Genomic DNA, 14,831 nt, shown 5'->3' with positions numbered 1-14,831 from the left:
CCCCCCCCGAAGTAGTCACTTCTCCTTTCCCAAGGGCAAAGTCTCTGGAAGGCGACACTGGATCCCAATTTGACCCTTGGGGTCTGGATGAAATGGCACTTAGCACATTGCCATGTCCCTAACTTCCCCTCGCTGTACAGCTGATGAAGACGCGTCCCTGAATCCTTAGGAGAACTTAGGAGGATGTGGCAGGGAGAACCCAGGATGGAGCTGATGGGCAGGGGAGAGTGGCACTGGCCAGACCCAGGAGAGGGAAACCAACATCGCGGGCGGAGTACAGGGTGCTGGGCGTGATGGGCTCCGGGTGGGAGAAGAGGTTTAACCCTGTGACCTTGGACTTGTAATTTACCCTCTCCCAGCCCTGCCTTCTGGCTCAGATGGTAAAGAATCTACCTGCAATGCAGGTGACCTGGGTTCAATCCCTGGTGGGGAAGATCCCCTGGAGAAGGGAATGACTATCCACTCCAGTATTCTTGCCTGGAGAATCCCATGGACAGAGGAGCCTGGTGGGCTACAGTCCATGGGGTCGCAAAAGAGTGGGACACAACCGAGCAACTGACACACCCACACAGCCCTGCCCTCAGCTGGGTCTCCACTCAACCTGAAGGAAGATTTTCTACATTCAGAGTTGACAGCAGGGAGAGGGGAAGGCAGCTAGAATCAGCTGAGCACTTTGTCCAGTCTGGGCCCTCTCCATCCTCCTCTTGACCTCATCACAGCTGAGAGTCAGGGAGGCTGTGACCCTGCCATGGTCACAGCCGGGAAGCAGGTTGCTGACAGGGCATCTTCAATGTATGTCCCGGCTGCTGCCCGTTACTACTCCCAACCTCTTTCAGCAAAGGAGAGGTGGTCAGCCTTCCAGGCTCATAGGGTGTGGAAAGAGTGAACCAAGATGCCCATGTGAGAGTCAGCTGGGTTTAAGTAGAGTGTGTGAACTATGCCCCGAAACTCAGGGTGTGAGACCCATCTGTTACAGGTTGAATTGTGCACCCTCCCCCGCCCACCACACACACACACACACACACCACCAATTCATAGGTTGAAATCTTAATCCGCAGTACCTCCAGTTCAGTTCAGTTCAGTCACTCAGTCATGTCTGACTCTTTTCGACCCCATGGACTGCAGCATGCCAGGCCTCCCCGTCCATCACCAACTCCTGGAGTTCACTCAAACTTATGTTCATCGAGTCGGTGATGCCATTCAACGATCTCATCCTCTGTTATCCCCTTCTCCTCCTGTCCCCAATCCCTCCCAGCATCAGAGTCTTTTCCAATGAGTCAACTCTTCACATGAGGTGGCCAAAGTATTGGAGTTTCAGCCTCAGCATCAGTCCTTCCAATGAACACCCAGGACTGATCTCCTTTAGGATTGACTAGTTGGATCTCCTTGCAGTCCAAGGGACTCTCAAGAGTCTTCTCCAACACCACAGTTCAAAAGCATCAATTCTTCAGCGCTCAGCTTTCTTCACAGTCCAACTCTCACATCCATACATGACTACTGGAAAAACCATAGCCTTGACTAGACGAACCTTTGTTGGCAAAGTAATGTCTCTGCTTTTGAATATGCTATCTAGATTGGTCATAACTTTCCTTCCAAGGAGTAAAAGATGACCTTATTTGGAAATGAAGTTATGCTGGGAGAGGGTGGGCTCCTTTTCTAATATGAAAGTTGTTCCGTTGCTGAGTTGTGTCTGACTCTGTGACCATGTGGCTGCAGCACGTCAGGCTTCCCTGTACTTCACTGTCTCCCAAAGCTTGCTCAAACTCACGTCCATCGAGTCAGTGATGCTATCCAACCGCCTCATCCTACACCACGCTCTTCTCCTCCTGCCTTCAATCTTTCTTTCCCAGCACCAGGTTTTTTCCAATGGCTCTTGGGATCAGGTGACCAGAGTATTGAATGGTGTCCTTATAAAAAGGGGAAATGTGGACACAAACACACTCAGGAGAATGCCATGTGAAGTTTGGAGTTATGCTCCCACCAGCCCAGGAATGACCAGAAGCCGGGAATAGATCCTTCCCCTGGGCCTTCAGAGGGAACACAGCCCTACTGGTGTCTTGATCTCAGACTTTCAGCCTCCAGAGCTGTGAGACAACAGATTTCTGTTGTTTAAGCCATTTTGTTCATGGAACTTTGTTAGGGCAGCCCCAGCATGCTAATACGTGGCCCAGTCCCTTATCCCTCTGAGCCAGGTAACTCAGTTCCAAGTCTCTACCTTCTGTGCTTTGGTGGAGCCTACCCTTGCTCAGAGGTACATAGGAACCTGGGAGTCCCCCACCTTGGGAACATTTCCCAGGACCCTCTGACACCTGGTTCTCTCGGGGTCTCAGGCTCCATTTTCTAGCCTGTAAAGTCAGATGGCAGTACTTTAATACTGAGACAGCTTAGGGAGGGTTTTGACAACCTGGTCCCTGGATATTGATGCCTTAAGGCATCCCTCTGAGGCTCCATCATCCCAAGGGATTAGCCTGAGCACAGGTCTCATCTTCCTAGGGCCCTCAGACTCCCATCCTCTTCCCAGTTGGGGAGTTCCCCACTCTGCCCCCAGTCAGAAGCTTTGGTCTCCAGCTCTGCAAGCCCCTTCCTCTATCCCCTAGCCCCTAGGGAGTGAGATGGAGTGAAATCTCCCCTTAGAGGGTCTTTGGACACCCATACTCATCGCTCCTTCTGGGGTGGAGAACAAAATGCCAATGTCCCCAGCTGTTTCAGACCAATTTTTTTTTTAATAAAAAACAATTTTTTTAAGATAATGGGAATTCCTGGTTAGCACAGTGATTAAGATTCTGGGCTTTCATTGCTGTGGCCCAGGTTCAATCCCTAGTCAGGGAAATGAGATCCTATGGGCCCCACGGCGCAGCCAACAATAACAACAACAAAAAAAAACGTAAAGTTAGCAACCATGATCATTTCATCACCCTAAATTTAGGTACAAACCACTTTAATATTCATATTCTCATGCACTCACAACAACCCTCTAAGGTAGAGCATCTTAATCCATTTGACAGGCGAGAAAAGTGAGGCTCAGGAAGCGCGAGTGACTTGCCTAAGGTCAAAGGTTCCTAGCCAGCATGGCCAGGAATTGAACCCGAGGGCTTGTGGCTCCATGTCTAATGTTTATCCGCATACACTACAGTGCCCCCTGCCCCCCCACCACCACACCTTGGTGCCTTCCCATAGCTGTTAAAGACCCAGTGGAGACAAATACATTTTTTATATTTATAAATAAATTTATATACAAATAAATATACAGATTTTGCATACAAATTTGTATACAATAATTTTGTATACAAAATATATTTTGTAGAAATATACAAATACACAAATTTATATAGCAAAAATATACAAATAAATAAATAAACCTTCCATGCCTGGAGAACAAACTGAAATATACCACTCACTTCCCAGATGAGATTTTTAAGGAGACAACATCTTTGCTACCAGAAGCCATACAGGGGAGGGATCAAGCAGCGCCAGTTCGTAGACCAGTCACTAGTAATTGCATGACCTGGAGCAAGTTATTTACCCTCTATGGGCCTCAGATTTCTCATCTGCAAAATGGCAATTAGAACAGGATTGATGGGCTTCCCTGGTGGCTCAGTGGTAAAGAATCTGCCTGTCAGTGCAGGAGAGACAGGTTTGATGCCTGGTACAGAAAGATCCCACAGGCCACAGAGCAACTAAACCCATGCACCACAACTCCTGAGCCTGTGCTCTAGAGCCCAAGAGCCACAACTACGGAGCCCACGTGCTGCAACTACTGAAGCCCGAGCACCACAGAGCCCATGCTCTGCAACAAAGAAGCCACCGCTATGAGAAGCCTGCGCACCGCAGCTAGAGAATAGCCCCATTCACTGCAACTAGAGAAAAGCCTGCACAGCAACGAAGACTCAGCACAGCCAAAAACATTTTTTAAGTTACAAATAAAAAAAAAAAAAAGAACAGGGTTGTTAAGAGGATGACATGAACTCCTCTGTGTGAAGCTCTTAGACCAGTACCTGACACATAGGGCTTGATAAACGTTAAACTAACCTCAATACTACTACAAAGCAGAGACACAAAAGCCCTCAGGTAACTTGCAGTTTGAAAAATGATGAAATGTAACACACAGGAAATGAGTGAAAATGGGCTGACATCTCAACGGGCAATGTGTCTTGCAGCCAAACTGAAGCTTGGCCAGTGGACCAATCTTCGCATTTATAACCCTAACTTGGCAGGATGAAGAGTTTCTGGAAGACAGTAAAGTGTGGGTTCAGGTACCTCCACGCTGTCACTGAGACTGGCCTGGAATTCCCTCTTGCCAATAGCATCTCCTCCTTGCTTGCCAGAACAGACCACCCAGTGCTGAATGCTGTTGACTGGCCTCATTATGTATGTGTATGTGAGTCACTCAGTCATGTCTGACTCTTTGGAACCCCATGGACTATAGCCCACCAGGCTCCTCTGTCCATGGAATTCTCCAGGCAAGAATATTGAAGTGGGTAACCATTCCCTTCAGGGGATCTTCCCAACCCAGGGATCGAAACCAGGTCTCCTGCATTGGAGGCAGATTCTTTACCATCTGAGCCACCAGGGAAACCCCAAGCCTCATGGTGAACAAGACCTTTTTTTTTTCACTAGAGAAGCAACATGGCTTTGATAAAAAGCCCAGACTCTGGAGTTAAGAGATGCTATATATAAATGCCAGTTCAATGCTTGGCACAGAATAGGTGCTCAATAAATGTCATTCTTCTTATTTACTATTGTTGTTACTCTGCAGTGGTTTATCTTGTAGTAGTCCATATGTCCCTCAGAAAACCTGATCCAGCTTTGGGCTCTCACCCTACAGAGTTCACCTTTCAGCTCCAGAGGTGCGGAGTCATTTGCGCTGGGGTGCCATTTTGACATGAGTCTAGGTCCTTTCGCTCTCCTTCCCCAGACAACTAGCCTGCTTTAGATTTCATTATTTGGGGGAAATGGGTGAGACAGAAAGCCAGTGAGCCTTTCTGCCTTTTGTTCATTCAGAGCCAAAGTCTTGGGAAACCTAGGAAAGTTTGAAGAGGAAGAAAAAGAAAAGGTTGGCAAGACCCGAAGTGTCTTGGCCAGGAGCTGGGGGCGAGGAGGGAGGTAGAGGAGCTACTCTTTGCCTTCCCCCATCAGCAAAGAAGGAGGTTCCCCCACACCCCAAGGTGGGGGGCCAGGAGGAGGCGGTCAGTGAGTCCTGCCAACCCCACGGGATGGGGACTTGAAATAAAAGTTTGTGTTGAAAATGTTGTAATGTTTCCTGCACCCCAAGTGTGTAAACTGAGACCCACACATTCACGCTATGCTCTACACCAGGTGTTGGGTACACATCAGTGAAGAAAACCTGACGTGGCCGCTGCCCTTAGGCACCTTACAAACAATAAGCAAGCAAATGCATAAATTTATTAATTATCAAATGGGGCAAGCGCCATGGGGGGAAAGGCGCATTTAGGGAACATTCAGGTAGCGAAGTTAAAAACGTGTTCTGTGAAGAGGAGACAATTATGCAAAGACCTGAACGGTGAGAATCAGTCATGCAATGAGGGGTGGGGTGGGGAAGCAGGGGAAGCACTCACAGCAGAAGGAAGAGCTCTGGAAAAGCCCCGTGGTGGGAAAGAACAGCATCAGTGTGGGAATTTGGGTGCTGAGGATCTGAATGGTGGTGGGATGTGGCAGCCCAGGAACCTGGTGCCACAAGGAGACAGGTTTAAAAGGACTGGAGGGTGGGTATCCTGGAAGGTATATGAGGGTATACGGCTTCATGGAAGGAGAAAGATCATGAGTTTGGGATCCAGCATCCCCTTGGTGAGAATCACCTTTCTTAACCTGAGTCTCAGCTTCCTCCCTTGGAAACTAGAGATCACACTTTTCCTTCAGGCAAGTGCAACGATGTCAATGAAATGATTTGAACAAAGTGCTGGTCTAGAGCTTAGTTACTTCAGTCTTGTCCAACTCTTTACGACGCCATGGACTCCCCTGTCCATTTGACTTCCCAGGCAAGAATACTGGAGTAGGTTGCCATTTCCTTCTCCAAGTAGAACAAAGTAGATGGCCATTACGATGACATTCTCCTTTTATAATCTTTCCCATCCTCATGACCCAGCTCCAAGGCGCCCTTCCCCAGTCCCTTCCTGGGAGGTAAACCCCTTGAGAGCCAGAGCCTCATATCCCACCCTCTTCTCACAGAGAGCCTAGCACACTTCTAAGAGTTCAATAATGTCATGGCATTGAAGGCTAGTGCCCAAGTAACTCTAGTAACTAATAAACTGAAGAATGTTTCTGTGGAGGGCATAGAAGTCACTAGTTTCAAGATGATCAAATGACCAAGTATGGGCCAAGAGAAACATGTCATGGCCTACTCATGTCTCGGGCAGTGTCTGAGGCTCCCTTTGAAGCACCCTGGAGAATAGCCACTCATAAACACCCAGGCAGAAGATGCAGTCTTTCCTCTCTGCTTACAAAGGGCTTTTCTAGGCAACAAAGCATGTTGTATTAACTAACAGGCAGGCTTTTTTAAAACCAGCATCTATTTACTGCCTCATGGTCCACTTAGCGCTTCCATGTCTATCACCACACGCGACAATGTTGTGACCTGGGTAAGTTATTGATTAGTCTTATCCCCTCACTGTAGATGAAGGAGCCACAGAGCAGTAAGGGCAAGTTGCCTTACTATGGTTAAATAGTGTGATAAGACATAATCCTGGATCTTTCGGATCTAAATCCCCTGTGCCTTTTCATGTATGACCGTCACACATGCTGACTCTTGAGTAGGTGAGTGCAAAATACTGCACGCACCCAGAGATGGGCAAAGTAACCACACAGAACAGCAGCTGAGGTTCCAGCCACAGCTAACCAATCTGGACAGGGTCTTCTTAGAAGCCACTGCAGCCTCTTGGCAAAGGAGGACACCACCCTTCACTCCACGTGATGTGACCCGTCAGCAAAGACAATACCTCTCCCATTAAGAGGGAGAGGTTTTCAAGTTGACCTGCTCCCCTTCTTCCTAAGTCTTCACAATCAAAGTTTACATCACTCAGTTTGGCCACTGATCCCCATCCCAGAACCTCATAAAAATGTTTAATATAATTTTTGAATCATAATACATTGAGTTTTAAAATATTTTTCAATAAAAAAGTTTAAAAAAACACCCAATACCACCCCTCTCCTCCATCTACCTTGTCCCATCTTCACCCACCTTTTATTTAATAAAATATTTAATGTGTGTGTGTGCTAAGTCGCTTCAGTTGTACCCAACTGTGTGACTCCATGGACTGAAGCCTGCCAGGCTCCTCTGTCCATGGGATTCTCCAGGCAAGAATGCTGGAGTGAACTACTGTGCCCTCCTCCAGGGGATCTTCCTGACCCAGGGACCGAACCTGCGACTCTTACGTCTAACCTGCCTTGGCAGGCGGGTTCTTGACCACTAGCACCACCTGGGAAGCCCCCAAATGCTTTTATTCCCTCCATAATCTAATACAAATAGAAGCAAATGTGAACGTCTATTTCACCCTCTCTCACCTTGTTTCTACAGAAAATGTGACATAGTGTTGTTATGTACAATTTCAGGGAGCAAATCCTTTCTCTCCACCACCTCAGGCCTGCTCTGCCGGCAAGCCCAAGGCCAAACAGGCAATCGATAAGCACTCGTTGGAAGGGAAAGGCCAGGCTGAGTGGCCAAACCTATCCCTGGGGTCAGTTCAGGGTACAGAAGGCAAGTCCTGCTGACTAACACCTATGCATGTGTGCCAGGTGGCAAAGCTGTGGTCCGTCAGAGGAGCAGTAATGTCCCGGCGCCTCCTCCAGGGGGTGCAGGGCTAAAGGTCAGATACTCCCAGGAGTGTGATGGCCTCGGGGGACAACACCAGCACCTCTGTCCTCTGGCTCACCAAACAGCATCCCCAGGACAAAGAGTGCAGAGGACTTGTTAAATTGTTACAGAAAACAAAAACCAGCCCAGAGATTTTAAGCAGGAGGAAATGGATGAAGCTTTTCTTTCAGGTCCCCCAGCCTCACACCGCTTTCCAGGTCACTCTGAGATGACTGGAGATTATTCTACCCCATCCGGACCATGACCCAATGGGGCTTCTGGGAATGTGCTTGTCCACGGACCCGGCCTCCCTGAAAGGCAACTCTGGGCCGGCAGCTGGGGAAGGCCTTCGGCAGGACCAGCACGGACTCTTGTTTGCAGATGGTGCCAAATCACTAATGCGGAAGGGGGTGTGCTCACTGCCAAGAAAGTGGACTAGTATTTTTGGGAAGTTTTAATTTGCATCAATTAAAAATTCAGGCCAGCTCTGAGCAAAACAGAAGTAGGTGAACTTATTTCCTGAACCTCTGCACTGTCTTCCCTGGGCCCCCTCCAGCCTCTGCAGGCCTGTCAGTGAGGGATCCTCCACTGGCCAGCATTTCCCAACAGGCCAGTTCTCAGATTCACACGATTTTACCCCCACTCTCCTGCCAGTACACACTAGGGCCCTGCAGGGAAGGGAAGACAGAAACCATCTGGCTCCAAGAAACAGGAAAAACCCGTCTCTGGAGCCTCAGCACCAGCCTTCAGGTCTGGGTCACGTCTATACACTGAAGGCTCTTCCTTGAGCTTATCAGCTCTGTATCTTTTGACCAAAGGAATGAGAAACGCCTGGGAAGATTAGATGCTTTAAGCAATGCACGGAACGTAGTAAGCGCTCACTAAGCTATGGCATCTTGTTACAGGTGAGGATTGTTTAGGGGTGTTCCTCTGTAAATTTCCAAACCTTAAGTCCTGGCCCCACCACGCCCACCCTGCCGTCCTGGCCCAGAGCGCAGCTGTTTCATGGGAGTCATTCATGAGTACTGGAGAACCTCTCTTGAGGTATGCTCTAATGGGCTCTGCGGTAGAACCTGTGTTCTTTTAACCCCTGCTGAGTGAAGGGATGAATGAACGCATCGCATCAGTGGATTTATGAATGAGTATGTAATGCACTTGCTTCAGGAGACAGACGATGCTGACCCACACAGAGGTCAGGAAAGGCAGAGCTGCCAAGAGTGACCCTAACTACCCTAAATGCCTTCTCCCCGCTGGGGCCCAGCAGTTCTTCTCCCTCCTCAAAATCCAAGGATCTGGACACAGGACTTTCAGCCATTCATGAGGAGGGCTTGAGGCTGAGTGACCGTAGTTCCATTCTCCCAGGACCCAGAGTTTGCAGAGGGCTGGCTGGGTCAAGGATGGGTCCAGACCCCAGAAGAATTTGTCTGCTCCCTGCCCCCCAAGCCTTAGGAGCACCTGGGGGTGCTTTTTCCTCTATAACTCAACTTATCTTTGTAATGAGTCCCCACTTCTAACCAATAGAAAAGTTAGCCTAACATTCCAGTGAACTCAGTGCAGTGATTTAAACACAATCGGTTCGACTTAAACTTGCTCGCTTCCCCACATGGGGGCCAGGCCTATCCCGTTCTGCAGTGGCCCCTGCACACTCTCCAGCACCCTCTCAGCTGGCCTCTGGGCCCCACTACGGGCCCACAGGATCTTCTGGGCCAGCTTCCTCCTCCAGTCAAGGAATACCTGAGCAAGTGTCATCAGCCCTATTCTTTTTTCACTTTTATTGGTGTATAGTTGATTTACAGCATTGCGTTAGCTTCAGGTGTAAAGTGCATCAGTTATATACATATGCATCTCCATTATTTTTCAGATTCTTTTCCCACATAGGCCATTACAGTTTGAGTTCCCTCCGCTATACAGCAGATCCTTATTATCTATTTTGTATATAGGAGTGTGTGTATCAGTCTCAATCTTCCGATTTATCCCTCCCACTGCTTTCCCCCGGTCACTGAACATTTTTTTTCTACATCTGTGACTCTATTTCTGTTTTGGAAGTAAGCTCATTTGTACCGTTTTTTTAGATTCCACATAAAAGTAATATCATACAGTATTTGTCTCATACTTCACTTTGACAATCTCTAGGTCCATCCATGTCGCTGCAAATACTGTTATTTCATCCTTTATATGGCTGAGTAATATCGCATTGTATATATGTACCATGTCTTCTTTATCCATTCCTCTGTTAAAGGACATTTACACTGCTTTGCTGACACCCCAGGTTTGAAGTCATTTGAGCCTGGACGTCATCAGGTGTCCTCTACTTACTGACGGGATCATGGCCAGTCATTCACCTCCTCACAGCCTCAGTTTCCTCACCTGTAACAAGATGCCACTCTCTCCCAGGACCTCTGCATGGAGCAGACTATCAGCACGGAACTCAGTGCCTGGCACGTACATGCTCCCAAAATGAAACCCATCTGTTAGTTCTCAAAACCACACACACACTCAGCCCGAGCCGGGCTCAGGAGTTCAAAGGGAGTCCCCAACACTCCCTTCTCAAGTCCTCTCACAGGACCCCTGTACACAAATATATGGGTACCACCACTCCCCTTGGGTTATTCTTGCATGCAGGAAACAGATCCCTACTCAGACTGCCTCAAGTCAGAGCAGGGGTGTATGCAGAGAAGACCCTTTCAGTGCCTCATGTCTGGCTCAAATTAGCTGAAGCCAAAAAGAAACGAACAGGTCTCCTTTGGCTCACATAACCTAAAATTCCAGGGTTATGTGCCTCTGGGCACAATCTGACCCCAGGACTCCACGGACACCACCCACACCTGGCCTCACTCACCCCACCTACCTCAGCTCTGACTCCCTCTCTCGGCCTGGTTACTCCCCTTTCACAATCAGCAGCTGTAGGTCTATTCTCTCAGCAGCCCTCCTGGGGGAAACCTGCCTCTTTCTTGGATGTTCTGGCAAAAAGCCAGGCCTGAGGCCTAGTAGGCCAAACCATGGGCATTCCTGAACCACTCACCATGGCTGTGGAGACACAGGTAAAGCAGTGGGGTCAACCCACCCAGGCCCTGAGCTGAACAAAGCAGTGCAGGAGAGAAGAAGGCAGGGATGGAAACCCCCAGATACCTGCCCGCCTGCCCTCCCTCCACAGCCCGGCTCTACACACCCGCTCCCCAGTCACACTCCTTTCCAGCTTGCACCACCAGTGGCCTGAGATGCTCGTTAGTCCCCAGCTGAAACTCGAGAGAGTGGGAACCTAACTGGCCCAGCTGTTGGCTGGGCAGGGATTTCCTCGCCAGGTCACATGACAGGCGCTGCTGGCTGAGGACGAGTACCCGTGGGTAGGAGTCCAACTTGATCCCATCGGTGGAGCCAAAGCAGGGTTGGAAGATGGTTGGTGTCACAGTTCAAATGAGGTTGCCTGGCTGGTCCATTATGGAAGAGCCACGGGCAGGGCAGTTTCTCTAAGAAGTGGGAGGACACCAGGCCTCACAAGTGACACATCCAGGTGCCCCTAGGGCATCTGGAATGGAAACAGCTTTATTGATACCTGAGGAAAGCACAGGAGAAACACTCCTGACCACTTGGCCCATCCCCTGGGGCCAGGTCAACTAGTCCCTGCCAGACTAGTCCTCTCACCCTGCCCGTGCGCTGGGGGTCAGCTGGGGCCTTGCTGGCCCGTGCCCAGACGAGTCAGCGGCCAGAGTCTGGAGAGAGGACATCTGTAGCGGTGGCTTCTACGGCAGGGGCGGGGCGAGCCCAGCAGCCTCACTGGTCAAGGTCCAGAGCCTCCTGGGTCACAGTTCGGAGTCCGATGGAAAACAGCTCTTCCCAGGGCTTCCGGATCCAGGCCAGCAGGGCCGTCAGCTGATCCGGACACACAACGCGGAGTGCCCAGAAGCTCTCCAGCCGGGACACCTGGCATACAAGCAGCAGTGAGGTGAGACACACGAGGGCCGTGCCCAAGCAGCGGGGCAGGCGGGTCTCAGGAGGACCCACTGCCCCTCCCGGTTCAAGGCCTCTTCTCGTCCCCAGGCCTGTCTCTCTCCGGAAAAGATCCTGACTCTGAGCTTTTAAAACAGAACCCAATTGGCACTGATGGATGACCCCACAAAAGAGCTTTCTCGTTTACCACTTTGTGTCTTTAATCCTTCCTGCTTTCAGACTCTCAGTTCTAGAGTCAACTCCAAGGGGTCGCTGGGACTTAGTTCCTGGCTCTGTCATTTGTGACCTGGGCCCGCTGGTTAACATCCCCCCAGCCCCAGAGTCCTCAACTGTAATTGAGCTAAAAACCATACTGCCTCCTCACGTAGAGACTGTAAAAATCACACGGCTGGCGCACAGGCCCAAAGAGACACAAACTCCAAGTGGCGGCTGCTTCCTCAGGGCCTCCGAGCTCACGCAAGGCTGGGCTTCAAGGGCACAGTGTTCCCACCGCCCGTAACTGCTTCCTCGCTACTGTTCACACCCCACAATAGGCTCCCAGGTCCCAGCACCCTGTTCTCTGCGTTCCCTGCCATCACGACTGCCTGTGGTTAGGTTCTCTAGAGCCCAGATCCTAGACTTCCTAGACCCACCTGCCGCACCGCCCCTCACCACCCCCTCCCCACCCCTCTCTCTCGTTCGCTCCACACCTCGTCGTAGAAGACCAGCCGCAGAGCCTCTGGGGCCACGCGATACAGCAGCACAGAGCTCAGGCTGCTGAGGGGCTGCTGCTCCCTGACGCTCACTGAGGGGCCTGGCCCGGGGGGTGGGGCCTTCTCAGATGCTTCGCCAGACGCTGCTGGAGGAGGGGGCTCTGCCTGGGACCCTGCAGGGTCCTCATCTAACAGGTACAGGGTGGACAGAGTCAGCAACAGGGACACAGGGCAGGCAGCCGGTCCTAGGGTACAAGAGACAGGGTGAGGCCCAGAGAAGGCCATGGAAGAGCCAGATCCCCGGGCTGGTGTCCCAATGCTGCTCGGAGAGGAGGAGTGACCACAGTGAGGTGGCCACAGCAAGGCCTGTGCCTCTGGGGACCACAGTTCTCACTTTCCCAAACTCCAGGGATCTCTAGCCTCCAAAACCTCTGAGGCCCAAGTCAGAGAGAACCTGCCCCACTCCCACCCCTACATCAGAAAGATGCACCCACTCTCCCCTTCACCAAAAGGGTAGGATAGGGCAGACTGAGATGATCTGCTCTACTTCCCACAAAGCCTGGGCCCCAAAGCAAAGATTCCTGAGCAACAAGACACCCCATGGCATGCCCTGGACCCTCCAGAGAGGCCGGGACACTGAGACTGCTACTGGGTGGAAGTCTACATCCTGGCACTGAATTACTACAAAGGCACGAAGAGGCGCCAGGGGGCTGGAAGGCCGGAAGGCCCGGGCCAGATCTCACCTTCAACCAGGAACACTCGAAGGTAGAAGAACCGGGGAGGCTCCGAGGAAGAGTCTGTCTTCAACAGTGGCCTAGGGAGAAGGCAGCAGGCCCAGGAAGGAGCGGTCAGCCACGGGGTGGGAAGAGCCACAGTGGGGTGGAGTGAGGAGGCCAGGCCCAGGTCAGGAGGCGCGGGCGCTCAAGATTCCACCCGGGGCTTGTGAGTGGAGGGGCTGTGCTCCACGAGCAGCCGTCTGGGCCTCAGCCTGGCCTCAGCCCCCTCCTCAACTCACCAGAGCCTGTGCTTCGGGGTCACCTCCTCCTCCGTGGTGCTGAAACTGCTCCTCCGTGTGGGGGGCAGGGACTGCAAGACATCTGGACAGAGCCAGCCAGGGACAGGGAGCCCTCAACGACTCCGGCTCTTCCATCCCAACCTCTCCACACCTTCCCATCCTCCATGCTGCAGAACTTCCAAGAGGGATGGGTCCTGTTACCCGTCTGTCTTCACTGCGGGCGCCACACGTGGCACTGCGGTCCACAGCCCCCGGCCCCAGCCTCCCTCCTCCCCCTGGCCCTTCTCACTGGTGAGCTCCTCCAGGAAGGCCCGGCAGCGCTTGGCCTCTCGGGGCAGCAGGACACAGGCCCCTGACCCAGCTGCCCACTCCAGCCGCAGGCTCTGTCCTGCCAGGCCCAGCTCTATGTGCCGCAGATCCTGCAGGGGAACGGCCAGGGCCGGCTGCAGCCAGCTAGCTGGGGGCCCGCTGTGGAGACGGGGAGGGCAGAGTGGCAGGAAAGAGTGAGAGCAGAGTCAGAGCATGGGGGCCCAGGCCCTTCCCTGGCAGCAGCCCCGTCCACTCACCAGATCTCCCCTGTCACCTTCAACACGTAGAACCTTTGGTCAGACACAACCACGAGACACAGAAACTCCCCAGGGTGGCCTGCCAACGCCAGCGGCACCTAAGGGGAAGAGGAGGTTGGCAAGAAACAGAGAGGACTAGGGAGGCGGCCGGCAGATTGAGGGGACACCAAGGTGTCCTGGGGATACTGCTCAGCCATCCGGCACCTCCGTCAGCCTCGCTCTCTAGCCCACAGCCCCGCCTACACTCGGACCCACGTCAGGCTCTGAGCAGGTCTCCCTGACCGCCATCTCACCCCCTCCAGCCCACCCTCTGAGAGGACAACTGCCCCCAAATACAAAACCCACCACCACTCCCCAGATCCCCAGACTTCAGAGGCGCCAGAGGCCGTGGGATCAAGTCCGAGCTATGCGGCAGACACCAGATGATGCTTCCAGGCTCCTCTCAGGACACCTGCCCCGCCCACACCCTGGCTGCGCTGCTCACTTCTCCCCACGAGCTCCTCTCAGGCTTTAGAGCAGTTGCTGCCTCCTTTCCCTAGAACACTCTTTTTCTCCCTCCCGTCACTCATCCCGCAGGAAGGAGAGGCTTCCCAGGCCCCCACAGGCTGGATCACATGCCTATCAAGGACCTGAGCCTGATTCCGGCACAGGCACACCTCATCGTGGCTGCCTGTTCCTCACACCAGGAGGGACAATGGAGAGCAAGACTGCGGTACTCTAGGCCCTCGGTGTCCCAAAAGCGCTCACAGATCCAGAGGCTGCGCCAGACAGCCCGCAGACACTGGCTCCCATGTGTGCCCCAC

At 52.0% G+C, this 14,831-nt stretch overlaps 1 protein-coding gene across 2 annotated transcripts in view; it reads right to left on the bottom strand.

The window, feature by feature from the left end:
- Nucleotides 1-9,443: 9,443 nt before the first annotated feature.
- The window catches only part of STK11IP (serine/threonine kinase 11 interacting protein), a 16,789-nt gene continuing 11,401 nt past the window's right edge, over nucleotides 9,444-14,831 (bottom strand). Inside the window, exons 20-25 of one of the 2 annotated variants that reach the window (XM_010861259.1) lie at nucleotides 14,029-14,126; nucleotides 13,752-13,930; nucleotides 13,463-13,544; nucleotides 13,191-13,261; nucleotides 12,445-12,692; nucleotides 9,444-11,728 (exon numbers count right to left, since the gene is read on the bottom strand). In XM_010861259.1, coding sequence (XP_010859561.1) covers nucleotides 11,579-11,728; nucleotides 12,445-12,692; nucleotides 13,191-13,261; nucleotides 13,463-13,544; nucleotides 13,752-13,930; nucleotides 14,029-14,126 — 828 coding nt within the window. In that variant the 3' untranslated portion in view covers nucleotides 9,444-11,578. Of the gene's footprint in view, nucleotides 11,729-12,444; nucleotides 12,693-13,190; nucleotides 13,262-13,462; nucleotides 13,638-13,751; nucleotides 13,931-14,028; nucleotides 14,127-14,831 lie in introns of those variants that run through there. The other variant, XM_010861260.1, reaches the window with a different exon arrangement.

Source organism: Bison bison, unplaced genomic scaffold (genome assembly GCF_000754665.1).
Source record: "Bison bison bison isolate TAMUID 2011002044 unplaced genomic scaffold, Bison_UMD1.0 scf7180017864471, whole genome shotgun sequence".
In the NCBI taxonomy this organism is placed as follows: Eukaryota; Metazoa; Chordata; class Mammalia; order Artiodactyla; family Bovidae; genus Bison; species Bison bison.
This window is presented reverse-complemented; position numbering and strand designations above follow the sequence as displayed.